Below are 15967 nucleotides of genomic sequence, written 5' to 3'. Positions count from 1 at the left end.
TTATATTTTTTTGTTAGTAACTTTTTTTTATACACGTAACACAAACTATCAGCCTAGCTTCACTACATAATTAATAAATTATGAACTAGCACCACCCTCTTTTTTCTTACTAGTGAATTTATTTTCTTTATACGGAAGTGGAAAAGTAAGCCATTTTAATATACCGTGTTCTTTTTACTAGTGTTTCAGTTTTAACATACCTTTTAATATCATGGTAAAAGCGACATGTGCTCTTCATAGCAAATATTAATTCAAGTGAGGGAAACAAACTTTTAATATTTAAGTTTTCCATGGTCCAAAATTCACAAACATATAAAGACTCCAATTATGTACACCGCAACCAAGCAAAAACTACCAATCACACCAGAGCTTACAAACACATGGCCTCAACCCGCTTCAGCAAACAAATATATATCGAGCGCTTGTTCAAGGCACCACACAACACATAACCACGTTTTTTTTTTGACTAAAACATTGACTCCAAATACTGATTCCTATGCCTCCGATTAAACTCCAAAACACTCCCATAAGTCCGATCCGATATCCCAACAAACAAAGCCTCACTATCTGGGCTAAATGAAATCCCACCAATTTCACCAAACACATCAATCTCTTGACCCGACCCGTACCCACTTTCGGTATCAAATACATGAACAAAGTCCGCGGGTTCAGCCATAGCCATGAACCTACCATCTCCACTAAACCTAATCCCCCTAATTGCACCCATTCTTCCCTTAAACACCATCAAAGACTTACACAAATTCCTCACATCCCATAGCCTACAAGTCGTGTCTTGGTTACCCGTTGCCACAACTTGTCCATTTGGATGCCATGCAGACGCAAACGAGTAGTCTAAATGCCCTTTCATTTTCCCAATTTCCTACATATCATCAAATCAAATTTTATCTTTATCTGTATCTGTGTGGATCAGCTCACGGGTTGCTGTAAGAATATGAGAGAATTGGTGTTTTAATTAGAAAGTAGTAAAACTTACTTTTCCTGAATGGGCATCGGCTAGTAAGCATTCGGTGCTGTCCCCGAGGACCGCTAATAATTTACCATCGGGGCTCACGGATGTGTCCTACACATATATCATTAACCATGAGAATAATAATAATATTTAAAGAGTAAATTACATTTTTGGTCCCCGAGTATAGCTGATTTTTTCAATTTTGGTCCTTATTCGAGATTCTAGTAACATTTTTGGTAATTTTCATCCCAACGACACTTAGAAAGACCTAAATAAGAACCAAATTTGCAAAAGAAAACTTTTTCCGACCAAAATTGAAAAAATCATCTTACACATGGTGACCAAAAATGAAACTTATTCAATGTTTTATTTAAAAAAAAGGAAAATTTGATAAATTATCTTTACTCACATTAACGGACCATGGAAACTTAAAGCTATTCGTACAAGTAAAACTTTTTGCATCAAAAACACGTATAAGTGCATCATTGTTGGCGGTCATGACCCTCGTTGACCCACTGCACATAAAGTAACATGTTCAGTTCTGTTCTGTTTTGTCCTGTACTGTCATATTTGGTCAAAGTCAAACTGACCTTGAACTGTAAGATATGTCGACTGAGTTAGTTATGGCATTTTCATCGTCTGCGATTTTTGTGGCGAACGAGACTCCGGGTTTGTTGAGATACTATTTTTATTTATTTACACCGAGAAAAATATTGATTAAAATTTATAGATTTAGTTTTAAATTATAAAATTTATGGATTTTTAAAAGTGTACCTTGCAGATTAGTTCACCGTGAAAACCACCGGCAACTATCAAGTCATCCCTGACAGCCATTGTGCTGACCTGGACTCGCGACAGTGAACGAGAAAAGGACCCGGGGTATTTCTGTAATTTGACATATTAATAGAGTTGATGAGCGAAATTTCAAGAATGAGATTTGATAAAATGGTATAATGGTTAGACTTAGATAACTACATACCAAAGTAGGTAATACGGGCATAGCGACATTAATTACTTCTTTGCCCCTCTTGAGAAGTGAAGACCAATGCATGACTGAGTAGTTTTGCATAAGGTAGAGATCGTGCTTTGAGGTTGCCCATAAAAGATTCCTCAGCTGAAAGAATTTACAATAAATAAGAATTAACCCCTGGGCAAAATGGTAAATTCACTCATCTTACTCATAAGCAACTTACGAACATGTATTTTTGGACTATAAACATTATATAAAGAATCATCTAAAGCATGGAATTGATACATATGTAGCACAAGGAAAATTAAATAGCAATGTACTAATAAAGTAATAACTAATAAGAAACATGTGAAGGAATTAACTAAACTAAATATATGAAACGAATATTTGAAAGTGGGTCCAGGTTGCCAGCTAAGCACTAAAACGGGTGAAGTGAAAAAAAAATGTCTACATGAGACAATTTTTTTCATAAATGTTAGAATGTGACCCTGTCATACCATATGAAGAGCTTCTTTATCCACATGCTGCTTGATTTAAATGGCACCCTGCTTCTATGGCTGAAATATAAACGTGATACTGGGTCCCACAACATGTATTATTATTAAAAAATAAAAAATAAAAAATAAATAAATAAATAAAGCCTATTATAAAACTAAAACAACCCACCACTTGATTAAATGGAAACAGAAGCCTATACTTGACACAACTAGAATAGCTTCTGGCTTTTTTCAATGATAAGGGTATTCACGTCTTTTGTCACATTGATTTCAAAGTATAATGCATGTTCTTTTAGCAACCACACGTTAAGTATAATTATATGATTAATGGATTATAGTGAAAACATGTGTGATAGATGGCTGCTATTGAGGGACATTAACACAAATATAAGACCCTTTGGGCCCACATCTGCATCCAAATGTTTGTTAGCAGAATGTAGAATTAATTATTAAACTCAACATTCAAAGTACAAACATAAGAGTCCAATTTATATATACCTCCCCAATGCTTCCATGTCCACAACATAGCATAAGAATGATATGGTCAGCTGTTGGGATTAAGAACCAACTTTTGCACAATTTCAGGATTGCACATCTTATTTAAAACTCTCATCATATAACAATGCCAATGCACTTATTTTAATCTGCACAAAAAGGATTTTTAGTGAATACAAGACTCAGGCTCAATTGAGCCTATACATTAAAACCAAGTCTCATATCATATCAAGTTCTTGTCTTTATTATCAATATCAATGTTATAAAAGAAACTCCACAACTAAATACCAAATGGTGCTCACTATAGAAACAGAAAGTCTGTGCATAATGTGAAACTGACTTGAGCTCATAGAATAAATGAATGATAAAAACTTCCACACAGATACTACTTCAATACACAGACATATAAATAGAAGGAAAATTAAACCAGGAGTGAAGTTGTATACCTGAAAATGAACGACTGTTGGCTTCACAAGCCTTGTATTGAACTGAAAATCATAAAGAGTCTGACTTTTGTCTACTTTCTTGCACACCTGTAAATTATATAACAAGAAGAAACACAAGAATTATATAAGGTACAAACAGGAATGGGAAAAAAAGAACACAAGAATTATAAGTTTTAAATATACCTTTTCTAAATGTTCACGAGAGTGTGGAATGTTCTCATAGTTTTTGTATTGCTTTAATCTTGTTTCTCTGTACTTGTCTCTTGTAAAATTGAGCCTCTCCCATGGAATCCCTTGTATATCTTTCCCGTTTCTAGCTTCTTCAGCTGATGTATCCGTTTTTGACTTGTTCTGATAAATCAAAAAACCTCAACTGTAAATGAAGATCAAGAATTTCAAGAAATAATTCTACTTTATGTTTACTGAAAGCATATGTTATACCTGGTCAAAATCGTCCTCGAAATCTGAGTCCATTGAATCTTCGGCACAACTTTTTTGCAGGCGATTGTTGTTATTGTTGTTGTTGTTGTGCTCAAAATCGGTCATATCATAATATTCATCGTCAATCATATACTCAAGTTCTTGGTTCTGAAACTGCGCCATATTGTCCTACAAATATTAGGTCTATTTAAACAAAATTTGTTCCCCTTTTGCACAAGAAAAGGGTAAAATCATCTTAACAAAGGGGTATTTAGTGAAAGGAAAGAACGAAAAAGAGGTATGATTTGATTTATAAGGTTTAGAAGACCAATTTTCAGCTTCAGAGTTGATATGATTTATTGAAATTTTTACGAAGGCAGACAAACCCTTATCAAATACATATATTAGATCAATTTGGAATCAACTTTTTTGTTTAAAAAAACACATAAATCAGGAACTTGAAAAATAATTAGTTTGGCCTCAAAGTAAATTAAATGGGGAATAACGTCGATAGGATTCAGAAGCATAGAGAAAATAGCCAAAACGGTATAACCAGAATGTATTGGGCTTCCAGTCGCCTGCACGCATAATGTACAACTTCTCATGCATAACGTACAACTTGCAATGCATAAAGTACAACTCGCAATGCTTGACGTACAACTTTGCATGCATTGATCATCGCAGGTGTGGATGAAATATAATCACATACGACAAGACGAACATAGATGAACAGAAAAATACGCATTCACTTCACCAATGTAATTAGAAACCAATCGGCCAACAAAACTGATAAAATTAAAGCAAAAAGAGCAAAACAATACGTAACGCCAAATTCACGATCATAATATGACGAACAAGCTACATGAATCACCTTATGCTTTGAGGACAATAAATTTTACTTCTAATCAAAGCATAAATAAGATTTACTAAAAAAAGTCCACGAGCTAGTCAAAACTGGAGGATCTGTCAACGAACATAACGAAATGAAATCAACAAAGGAAAAATTATAAGCAAAAGCAAAAAAGCACACGACAGCCTAAATTCACCACTAATATTCAGTTTTAAACCACACAGATTATGAACGGGCTAAAGTCTTCGCGTTAGGCTACAAACAACAAAACAAATTACTGCAAAAGAAAAGAATACCTAAAATACGATGAATTACGTCAAACTGGAGATCTTACTGGTAAGATAGGATGAGATCAGCCACCGGAGGTTAAAAATTCCGGCTAAGATTGATGGAAAAGTCCGATCGGAGACCAGAATGAACAAATGTATGTGAAATAGATGAAAAGAAGAGTCTGGAATGGAAGAGAGAAAACTGAGGATTTAGCAAAATGGAGTTTGTATAGTGCCGAGTGGGCCATACTTATAGAAGGAGGTTCGGGTGAAGGTTTGGGACTGTGGGTCCCTGGACGTCGACTTACGACTGAGACTCGTGACTCGACCCTACATAGAAGTTCATTAGTCATCACCCGTCCTTTTTGGGTTTTACTTTAAGTAAATAAATACTAGTAAAACTTTCTTTTAAATAAACCAAAATCATTTATTTATTTGTTTCAAAAAGACATCTAAACATCACAATAGACTAAAAAATAGTCAATACGGAAAAAGCCTTCGGGAGATGCAGTGCAGTCAAGTCGGGATCTTCTCTTTGGAACTGCAAGTATCTAAAAACATTTTTAAACATAAACAAGCTTAGTGAGTTTCCCAAAATACTACATATCATACAAACAATAGTGAATGATATGGGTCGAATCATAGTCTTACAGTCACTTTTTGCCATGGGCCAAATCATGGTCTTTCCTTGCAATGTCAAGGGCCAAATCCCGGTCTTACAAACAAGTATCGGGGGTCACATCCTGGTCTTCCATGCAAGTATCACAAAGACAACTAACATCCTACATACAAATGTCAAGGGCAAGATCTTGATCTTTCATACACTTGTCAGGTCCAGATCATGGTCTTTCATACATATGTCAGGGGCCACATCTGACCCTTAAGGGGTGTCTTAAGTCATAAAGTTCCTGACTTTATGAATTTGCATGACTTAATGAGGTCCAAACCATAATCTAAACTTCCTAATCTTCATAAAAGGTCACCAATACTTGTATGAGAGGATAAAACTCCACAAGATCCAAACTTTATGACTTAATGACCTCAACAAGGACCAAATATGATGCTTAAAGGTTCTGGATGAAACGCCCGAAGATTCGGGCTAGTCAATTTAGAGACAATAAGCCTCAAAAATAACTTTTTGATAGAAGATTATTAAGAATAAATAGTTTTAACCAAGTTATAGTATATGTCACAAAGGTTTCGTACATATAAAAAAAACGTTGAAATCCGAGTTATAACGAAGAAGTTATGACATGTCGAAGTTTCGTGACAAAATTGGCACGACGTTGTGTGACGTAAAAAGTGAGTTTACGACAAAATACTTTTTAGCCTTAGTGATCTAAACGAAAGTCGTAGTATACGTTAAACCGAGAGTTTGCGTAAAAAGAACGTCCAAATCCGACTTCGTATGAGAAAGTTATGATTTTTCTAAGATTTGACACAACAGTGCACAGCCCGTAAATCGAATTTTAGATCGATCGATTTTTAGCCGACACAACCTAAATAAGAATTGAAGATCTCATTAATAGGAGCTCAACGATATAAAGACAGTCGAAAACGGACGTCGGATGAAAAAATTATGATTTTTTTTATGGATTTTAATTGTCTAAGTCTGTTAAAATATAACTTTATAAATAAAGTCAAAAATTAGTCTACGGAGTCTAAACCAAAGTTGTAGATCCCGCCAATACCTACGCGTGGATATAAAGAACATCAAAAACGAAGCTCGTATGCAAAAGTTACGAAATTTAGAAGAAAATTAGTTTTTGGAGTAACTAGCGAGCGACACGTGGCGCGATCTGAGCACTGCTTCCTCACCACAGCTTGGCACCAGATGATGACACCTAGCCACGAACGCCCATCGTTCGGCAAGGGAACGCCCCGCGTTCGAACCGGAATCATCCTATAAATAGAGGCGCAAATCACCCCAAAAACTCACACATTTCCCATTCTTTCTCTCTCAAACACCCCTCTTATCCCCTCCCAACCCTTAGTACTTCCCAAGTGCTAAGAGGCGAATCCCTGAGCGCCAGAAGGCTCCGAGAAGAAGAGCTTTCGGCTTGGAAGTTTTGCCCCCGCAGAGCCCGGTTTCTAGCCAAACCTCCTAGTAAGCGAGTTATGCTTACCCTACTGTAAGTATACCTTATATTTAAGTTAAATATCGTTATAAAAATTTTAAAATAAGCATTAATAAAAATTTTAAAATGACCGTGAATTTGGGGATGTCACAGTTGGTATCAGAGCATTAGTTTAAGCGAACTAGGAATTTTAGGAAATTTCTAGACTTAAACTTAGAATGTTAAGCGATGATTGTGATATGAGTGTATGCTATATTTAGGAAGTATGCCTGAATAGATACGAGCACTAGCTTATTTAGGGGAAATACCTAAATTACTTTTATGTGCTAAATGATTTATGCTATGAGATGCCTTATATGCTTTATGATGCTATTGTTTGATCAGATCTATAGCCTATTGCCAACCGGATCTGGAAATTTTATGTGTTCAGATTTCTAAACGTTTAGTTACGGTATTAGAACTGGCATGTAACTTTTCGGAGTAATAAGGAGGATTATGCGTCTAAACCTTCTCTATATTAAATTTCTCGTCTTGAACAACTATTACGGTGTACGGAACGTCATGATAAGGACTCGTACCAGACTGAGCAAATAGAGTAAATAAAAAAGCTGATGATAGTGAATGATACCTATCGGAAGATACCGTGAGAGGGGTATCTTGCCTTTAGAATGCGTCTAATAAATAATACGTCTAGTACGGGAGAAGTACACTTTCGATTTGCAGAAAGAAAGATTTTTGGTATAATCCATGAAGTTATCCCATCATCTGGCATTTCCACCACTAACCGAGTTGAAGCATAATTGATGATTGAAGATACGCATAAAAGAAGTCCTAGTAGAGTCTAGGGAAATTTTTATGATTATTTGGACACATTTGTATGTGTTAAATAGTTTTGTGATTTTAGGAAATAAGAACTTGGGGACTGCGAGACAATACTTGGGACAAGTATGAGTAGGTGTGAAAGGTAGTAGAGGTCTATACTACCGGAAGCACATGACTCACACTTTGATCAGGGAAAGTCACGAAGTTACCAAGGCGCTAATAATTGATTATGTTGTGTTCATGTCTGTCATTACCATCGTTTCGGTAATGACTAAGAAGATGATTGTTATTCCGACCCTAGTGGTCATATCATATCGATTCCGACTAAGATATGTATTCTATGTGGTTTAGAGAACCAAGATCGATGTAGCATCTGACTTAAGCCAGAATATTGAAATGAAAAATAATCGAAGCGATCAATAGAAGCATCACAACCATTGTTAAGGTAAGAAACTTGTAGCTAGAAGTGCTACATGCTTAAATGTGATTATATCACATTGGATCATGAAGGAAGGTATAATCGGTTCTGGAATTTGACTCTAAAAGACCTGAGTCTAAGCGTTGCATCATACGATGATAGGTCATTAGAACATGACACATCGGGCTATTTATGGTAATCGAAGGAAATAACTTATCCTAATCCTGTTATGAAGAAGAAGGAGTTTCCAATAGGAATCGAGATTGTAACTCGAAGGTTACAATTGAAAGTCCAATATAGTACAAGGAGCAGATGCAAGATTGAGCATCGCCAACAGTCAAGAAGTCCAAGAGTTAGAAACTCATTAGAAAAGAAATAAGAGTTACGGTTATTACCTAGGATGAAAAGATAACGTATGTAGTTATTATACAAGCCCTTTTCTTTGATGATTCCGGGAAGTAATCATCCTAAGGGGAGCTAATTGTAACACCCGCAGATTCGGGCTAGTCAATTTAGAGACAATAAGCATCAAAAATGACTTTTTGATAGAAGATTATTAGAAATAAATACTCTTAACCAAGTTATACTATATGTCACAAGGGTTCTGTACATATAAAGAACGCTGAAATCCGAGTTATAACGAAGAAGTTATGACCTGTCGAAGTTTTGCGACAAAACCGGCACGACGTTGTGTGACGTAAAAAGCGAGTTTGCGATAAAATACTTTTTATCCTTAGCGATCTAAACAAAATTCGTAGTATACGTTAAACCGAAAGTGTGCGTAAAAAGAACGTCCAAATCTGACTTCGTATGAGGAAGTTATGATTTTTCTAAGATTTGGCAAAGCAGTGCAGAGCCCGAAAATCAAATTTTAAATTGATCGATTTTCAGCCGACACAAACTAAATGAGAATTGAAGATCTCATTAATAGGAGCTCAAAGATATAAAGACAGTCGAAAACGGACGACGGATGAAAACGTTATGAATTTTTAACGGATTTTAACTGTCTAAGTCTGTTAAAATATAAATTTAAAAATAAAGTCAAAAATTAGCCGATGGAGTCTAAACGAAAGTTGTATATCCCGTCAATACCTACACGTGGATATAAAGAACGTCAAAAATGGAGCTCGTATTCAAAAGTTACGGATTTTAGAAGATAATTAGTTTTTGGAGTAACTATGGAGCGACACGTGGCACGATCTGAGCCACTGCTTCCTCACCACGGCTTGGCACCAGATGATGACACATGGCCACGAACGCCCAACGTTCAGCAAGGGAACGCCACGCGTTCGAACCGGACTCAGCCTATAAATAGAGGCGCAAATCACCCCAAAAACTCACACCTTCCCATTCTTTCTCTCTCAAACACCCCTCTTAGCCCCTCCCAACCCTTAGTACTTCCCAAGTGCTAAGAGGCGAATCCCTGAGCGCCAGAAGGCTCCGAGAAGAAGAGCTTTCGGCTCGGAATTTTTTCCCCCGCAGAGCCCGGTTCCTAGCCAAACCTCCTAGTAAGTGAGTTATGCTTACCATACTTTAATTATAGCTAATGTTTAAGTTCAATATCGTTATTATGAACTTATAAACAATATATATATATTGTGACAACCCGAAACGTTTCCCGTTATCCTTATCCAGTTTCCGTTAATAAAATTTGGGTTTTTATTTAATTCCGTCAAATTTCTTAGTTTGGGAAGGATCTTCAGTTTTAAATAAATAATATGTATTTTATACGATTCGGAATAAACCGGGAATCACGCGAAAAACTTGAAACTTCTTCGAAAATCACCGAGTTCACGGTCAGGATGAGTTTACGACCGTAAACTCGTGTAGACCGTAAACCCGTTTACGGTCAGGTGGACTCCCCTTCTTTTGACCGAGAACTCTACCCTATATATAGAGTATTTGGCCTTCATTTCACACTTTAAACACTACAAAGGCTTTCTCTCTCTACTCTCTCTCTCTCTCTCTCTCTCTCTACCTTCATCGAGTTCAAGCTATCTTCAAGAATCCTCAAGAACACGGTTGTGTTTTGGACCGAAAACACCCCCATTTGCCTCCAAATCGTAAGCACCATCCTCCTTTACATCTATCTAGTTACAATCCTTCATTTTGGACTTAAGATCATCACTCTTTGCATGAACAAGAGAGTTTACGGTCCTATGAATCTTCATAGACCGTAAACCCTTATAAAGGGTGTTCTTATAGCCTTTACCCTTCCTAAGGCTAAGCATGGTCCCTAGAACTCGATGCCTTTGAATGAAGCCCTCGAAAAACCATCATTTGTGCAAGATTGATGAGTTTACGGTTGTATCTCCTTAGACCGTACACCCTTCAATGACCGTAAACCCATGGACCGTGAACCCATGGACCGTAAACCTTATGACCGTAAGGTCATTAGACCGTGAACTCCATGACCGTAAGGTCATTGGACCGTAAACACTAAAACCGTTGTAACACCCGGATTTTCAGGTATATTATTTTAATTATTTATTTTGTGAATCTTTGATCTACTCGACGAGTTGGTGCTATAACTCGCCGAGTAGAAGCGGGGTGGCCACGTAAGTTTAATGAACTACTCGACGAGTCCAAGAGCAGACTCGCCGAGTAGGCGCTGTGGGTTGAAACCCTAAATCCCCGGGCCTGTGCCCTATTTAAGGGACCTTATGGCCCTCATTTGCGGCCACCATCACCCTTGAGAGCACCAGAGCACCTGAGAGCGTTGTAAGAGAGAGAAAGAGTCGTTTTCATCATTCTAAGTGTGATTTTTGCAAGAAAGAAGGAAGGAGGGCAAGCAAGGAAGATTGAGGAGCTCAGATCTACCACCATTTGATCAGAAGAGGCTGCTAGAGGTATTAATCTGTGCTCAATCTCGTGTATTTTGTGATCTACTTGAATCTAGGGTTTTCTTATGCCTTCTTTAACTTGGATTCGAAGTATGTGAGGTCCCAAGGTGGAGTTCTTCTTAGATCTGGGCCTTAAGAGGTCCAGAGAGTCCTATCTATCTGGCTTTATGCTATTCCATTAGAGATATGAACCTAGGTTGCCATTTTAGAGGCTATTTCGCTAAAAGAAGCCTTGGGTGTGTTTCATATGAGTCAAGATTCGACCTTTACGTGGTTATTGGTCATGGGGAAGTCAAATCTATGGTTTAGAGAAGCAGATCTGACCTCGGAAGGTCATTTGAGTGTTGTCATGGGAGCAACTCGCCGAGTGCATAAGTGGACTCGACGAGTCGAGTCGGGGTTGCCCCGCGATTCGTTGCAGAGAAACCCGGCGAGTGGAGGAGGGACTCGACGTGCCAAGTGAGGCTTAGAAGGATTCAGAGGACCCGCGTGGACTCGCCGAGTCGCCCGGATGCACTCGACGAATCTGGTCAAAGTTTGACCGTTGACTAGAGTTGACTTCGTTGACTTTTAGGGTTGAGTCAATGTTTGGGCTTGTGAGCCATTGGCGGGGTATAATGGTTTTTTACCCTTCTTAGAGAACTTAGAGATGGATTAGCCTAGTCCTTGAAAATCGTATTAATTAGAGTAATTATTTGATGTGATTAGGCGAAGGCTAGATCAGTATTTCTGAGTTCGAGGTTTACCGAGCTATCCGAGGTGAGTCTTCTCACTATACTTTACCTTGAGTGGTAAGTAGAGTTAAGTGACAGAGTATCTTGTATGCTATGTATGTGATGTGTTGCATTGCATTATTTCTATGTGATTTATGTTGTGTTTATTCCAGAGTTTACAGAGTTAGGACCGGAAGGTCCACAGAGTTAGGACCAGAGGGTCCACAGAGTTAGGGTCAGTGGGCCCACAGAGTGATAGCCTCGAGTGGCTAATATGTGTTATATGTGGTATTTTGGGGAACTCACTAAGCATTTATGCTTACAGTGTTTTGTGTTATGTGTTTCAGGTACCAGTGAGGATCGCGGGAAGGCGCCGGCATGATCAGTACACACTTGTGGAGTTTTTATGTATTGTGATCTTGGGGTGAATTTTATGGATTGATATGTGATACATGGAGATTGATAATATTTATGAATGAAATTATATTTTTAAAAGTGAAAAATTGTTTTGGAATTTACGATGATACAAGTTGGTATCAGAGCATTGGTTTGAGGGATTCGGATGCACCTTCGGGCGCAATTGAACTCAAACTGAGGATTTGAGAAACTTTTCGAAATAAAACAAAATTTTTCTAAAGGAATAAAAGGTTTTGAAAAGAGCAGTGTGTACGATCAGCCAGCGCCCGAACGGTGATTTCCCAAAATACCCTTATATTATGTGTTATGAGATATGATATGATATGTTATGCATGCTAGAGTAGGCTAGGTATTCTTATTAGGACTAGAGTGGCCTGATTCGTGATGCCTTAGCCTAGGGGTTTTGCTGCTGGGAGATGCTTGAGAGTGAGTAGATAGCAGCGAGGAGCTTATGAGAGGTCTGCTAGAGAGTAGCCTATGCATAGTGAGAGTAGAGTACTTGGGATTTGGGATCCTAGGAGGAGGACTTGGGGTGAATACTGATGCGGTGTGGATGGTAGTATTGGGTCCGTACTACTGAAGACATCGGATCAGCACGCAGTCCAAGTAAGAATCCTTGGGGTACTGAGGAACAAGTAGGGCTGAGTTGCCGAGTATGAGTATGCTCGAGCGAGTCTCTGATATTTCTTATGTTGTATTTCAGAGACATCATGGTTGGGACACGCCACAGACCAGAGACCAGCGGTGTGAGTGACGAGGAGCTTCGTCAGATGATCCACGAGGGGGTGGCTGCGGCTATCCGCGCAGAGATTCCAGAGATGTTTGGGTCTATTAAGACCACATTGATTGAGACCTTTGATGAGAGATACGCAACGGTTACTGAGGCTACAGCCGCTGCAGCTACCGCAACTGTTGCTGCTTCTAGACCTCAGGGTGGTGATGCGTTGCTGTTCCGGGAGTTCAGCAACACGAAGCCACCAGAGTTTGATGGGACGCAGGATCTGATTGCTGCGATGAGATGGGTTTCTGACATCGAGGGATGCTTCTATACGTGTTCTTGTCCGTAGCATCTGAGAGTTCGGTTCACGCTGAACCAGCTTCTCTTGGGAGCGAAGGACTGGTGGAAGTTTGTGACAGCGCACTATTCTTCTGCAGAGCTTGCCGCAGTGACCTGGGAGAGGTTCACCGCTATGTTCCGTGATGAGTACGTTCCCCCGGTGGAAAGGGAACGGTTGGCCCAGGAGTTCTTGACCCTCAAGCAGGGTACTGAGTCTGTTACTGTGATCACCAGGATGTTCCATGAGAGGGCGATGTTCTGCCCTGAGCACGTGTCTTCCGAGCAGGCACGCATGAGTCGGTATCTGAGCATTTTGAGGAGAGACATCCGCGAGTTCGTGGCGAACTCGTCGTACCGGACATTTGCCGAGCTTCAGGCGAATGCTCGGAAGAGGGAGATAGAGCTTGAGACTCAGGCTGGGGAGGAGGCGGAGTCTCAGGAGAGGGATCGGCGACCGGCACAGTCCCAGCCGGCAGCCAAGCGGGCCAAGCCCGCCGATTCGAGATCAGGGAACCAGAAGGGCCGCACTTGTGGCAAGTGCGGCAAGGGTCATGAGGGGATTTGTAGAGCAGGGTCTTGATACAAGTGTGGCAAGGAGGGGCACATGGCCAAGGATTGCCCCAAGGGGTTTGCAGTCTGTTTCCACTGCAACTAGACCGGACACCAGAAGGCCGAGTGTCCGCAGCTGCGGGGGTTAGCACAGGGAGCATTGCAGGGATCTGCCCCTGCTACTGTATGAGCTACCGAGAGTCAGCGGGTGAAGGCCGAGGCACCGAAGGCACGAGGGAGAGCCTTCCAGTTGACAGCGGAGGAGGTTCGCGCAGCGCCCGATGTCGTGGCTGGTATGTATTCTTGCATGTATTTATTTTGAGTTTGAGATATTATGCTTATATTATGATATGTGTAGGTACTTTTCTTGTGAGTTTTGTACCTGCCTTGGTGTTATTTGACTCAGGTGCGAGTCGATCTTTTGTATCATTAGCCTTTAGTCAGCACATCAGTATCCGTCGAGAGGCGTTGAGTCGACCTCTGCGGGTTTCCATAGCTGACGAGAGAGCGGTGTATGCCACTGATGTGATTCGAGGATGTGTACTCGAGATCTTCGGCGTTGAGTTTCCGATTGATTTGGTCCCGATTGCGATGGGAGATGTCTGTGTTATCGTGGGCATGGACTGGTTGAGCAGATTTGGAGCGGTTATCGACTGCGAGCGACAGCTGGTGACCATAAGAGACCCTAGTGGGGGAGTTCTTACGGTGTACGGCGAGGGTACCCGTTCTGGGTCAGCGTTTTGTTCGGCCGCTAGAGCGAGGCAGAGCCTACAGCAGGGCTGTAGTGGGTTTGTGGCTTACATGGTGGATACGAGGTTTGATGCGAAGAGGCCGAGATCGGTCGATGAGGTTCCGATAGTGCGTGAGTTCCCGGATGTTTTCCCCGAGGAGTGTCGGGTGTGCCTCCCGAGAGGCAAGTAGAGTTCCGTATCGATTTGGTTCCGGGGGCAGCACCTATCGCCAAGGCGCCCTATCGCCTTGCGCCACCAGAGATGCAGGAGTTATCCTCACAGCTTCAGGAGCTGTTGGGGAAGGGGTTTATTCGGCCGAGTAGCTCGCCATGGGGAGCGTCGATCCTTTTTGTAAAGAAAAAGGATGGTTCACACCGGATGTGCATCGATTACCGGGAGTGAACAAGTTAACGGTCAAGAACCGTTACCCCTTACCGAGGATCGATGATTTGTTCGATCAGTTGCAGGGAGCGTCTTGGTTCTCCAAGATCGATCTGAGGTCTGGATATCATCAGATGAGAGTGTGTGATGAGGATATCCAGAAGGCGGCGTTCAGGACTCGTTATGGGCATTACGAGTTCGTGGTGATGCCTTTTGGGCTCACCAATGCACTGGCAGCGTTCATGGATCTCATGAACAGGGTGTGCAGACCGATGTTGGATCGTTCGGTGATCGTGTTCATCGACGATATACTGGTGTATTCGAGATCCAGGGAGCAGCATGAGGAGCATTTGAGAGAGATCCTTGGAGTATTGAGATCGGAGAGGCTTTACGGCAAATTCTCCAAGTGCGATTTCTGGTTACGAGAGGTCCAATTCTTGGGGCATCTCGTTAACCAGAATGGGATATTGGTCGATCCGGCCAAGATTGAGGCTGTGATGAGTTGGGAGGTGCCGAGATCCCCCACCGAGATCAGGAGTTTTCTGGGGTTGGCCGGCTACTATCGGAGATTTATCAAGGATTTCTCCAAGATTGCCATGCCTCTCACCAAGTTGACCCGGAAGGGCGTTGCTTTTTCATGGGGTCCGGAGCAGCAGACCTCGTTCGAGACTCTTCGCCAGAGGTTGTGCGAAGCCCCGGTGTTATCCCTTCCAGAGGGAATGGAGGATTTTGTGGTGTACTACGACGCATCGATATCGGGGTTAGGTGCGGTACTTATGCAGAAGGGGCATGTGATAGTGTATGCATCGAGGCAGCTGAAGCCTCATGAGACGAGGTATCCCACCCACGATCTGGAGTTGGGGGCAGTGGTGTTCGCCCTCAAGATCTGGCGTCACTATCTGTATAGGGTTCGGTGTACCATATACACGGACCACAAGAGCTTGAAGTATTTGATGGATCAGCCCAACCTGAATATGCGCCAGAGGAGATGGTTGGATGTGGTAAAAGATTACGATTGTGAGATCCTGTACCACCCGGGCA

The 15967-nt window shown here is 40.9% G+C and overlaps 1 protein-coding gene across 6 annotated transcripts; it reads right to left on the bottom strand.

The window, feature by feature from the left end:
- Positions 1 to 256: 256 nt before the first annotated feature.
- On the bottom strand, positions 257 to 5145 carry LOC145121123 (Transducin/WD40 repeat-like superfamily protein). Of its 6 annotated transcripts, none has more exons than XM_079056904.1 (10): positions 4945 to 5145; positions 3820 to 3987; positions 3562 to 3729; positions 3379 to 3465; positions 1950 to 2084; positions 1745 to 1855; positions 1561 to 1652; positions 1380 to 1485; positions 995 to 1081; positions 257 to 880 (listed from the first exon to the last, which is right to left on the bottom strand). In XM_079056904.1, exons 2-10 carry the CDS (start codon positions 3979 to 3981, stop codon positions 467 to 469), a joined length of 1362 nt encoding a protein of 453 aa, XP_078913030.1. In that variant the 5' UTR covers positions 3982 to 3987; positions 4945 to 5145; the 3' UTR covers positions 257 to 466. The 6 variants fall into 6 exon arrangements, with proteins under 6 accessions (XP_078913030.1, XP_078913032.1, XP_078913031.1 ...); XM_079056906.1 differs by having other exon boundaries at positions 3820 to 3972; XM_079056905.1 differs by having other exon boundaries at positions 4983 to 5145.
- Between the last annotated feature and the right edge of the window lie 10822 nt (positions 5146 to 15967).

Source organism: Lactuca virosa, chromosome 6, assembly GCF_052849685.1.
Source record: "Lactuca virosa cultivar CGN04683 chromosome 6, Lactuca_virosa_CGN04683_v6, whole genome shotgun sequence".
Classification (NCBI taxonomy): Eukaryota; Viridiplantae; Streptophyta; class Magnoliopsida; order Asterales; family Asteraceae; genus Lactuca; species Lactuca virosa.
The sequence above is the reverse complement of the archived record's forward strand: the minus strand, read 5'-3'. Positions and strand labels throughout refer to the sequence as shown.

Excerpts from the sequence above, each read along its gene's own strand:
- LOC145121123 (XM_079056904.1), bottom strand. The coding sequence starts at position 3,981 with ATGGCGCAGTTTCAGAACCAAGAACTTGAGTATATGATTGACGATGAA. Across the intron at positions 3,466-3,561 it reads CTCGTGAACATTTAGAAAAG|GTGTGCAAGAAAGTAGACAA; the intron begins GTATATTTAAAA and ends TATAATTTACAG. Across the intron at positions 1,082-1,379 it reads AGTTTCCATGGTCCGTTAAT|GACACATCCGTGAGCCCCGA; the intron begins GTGAGTAAAGAT and ends ATATATGTGTAG.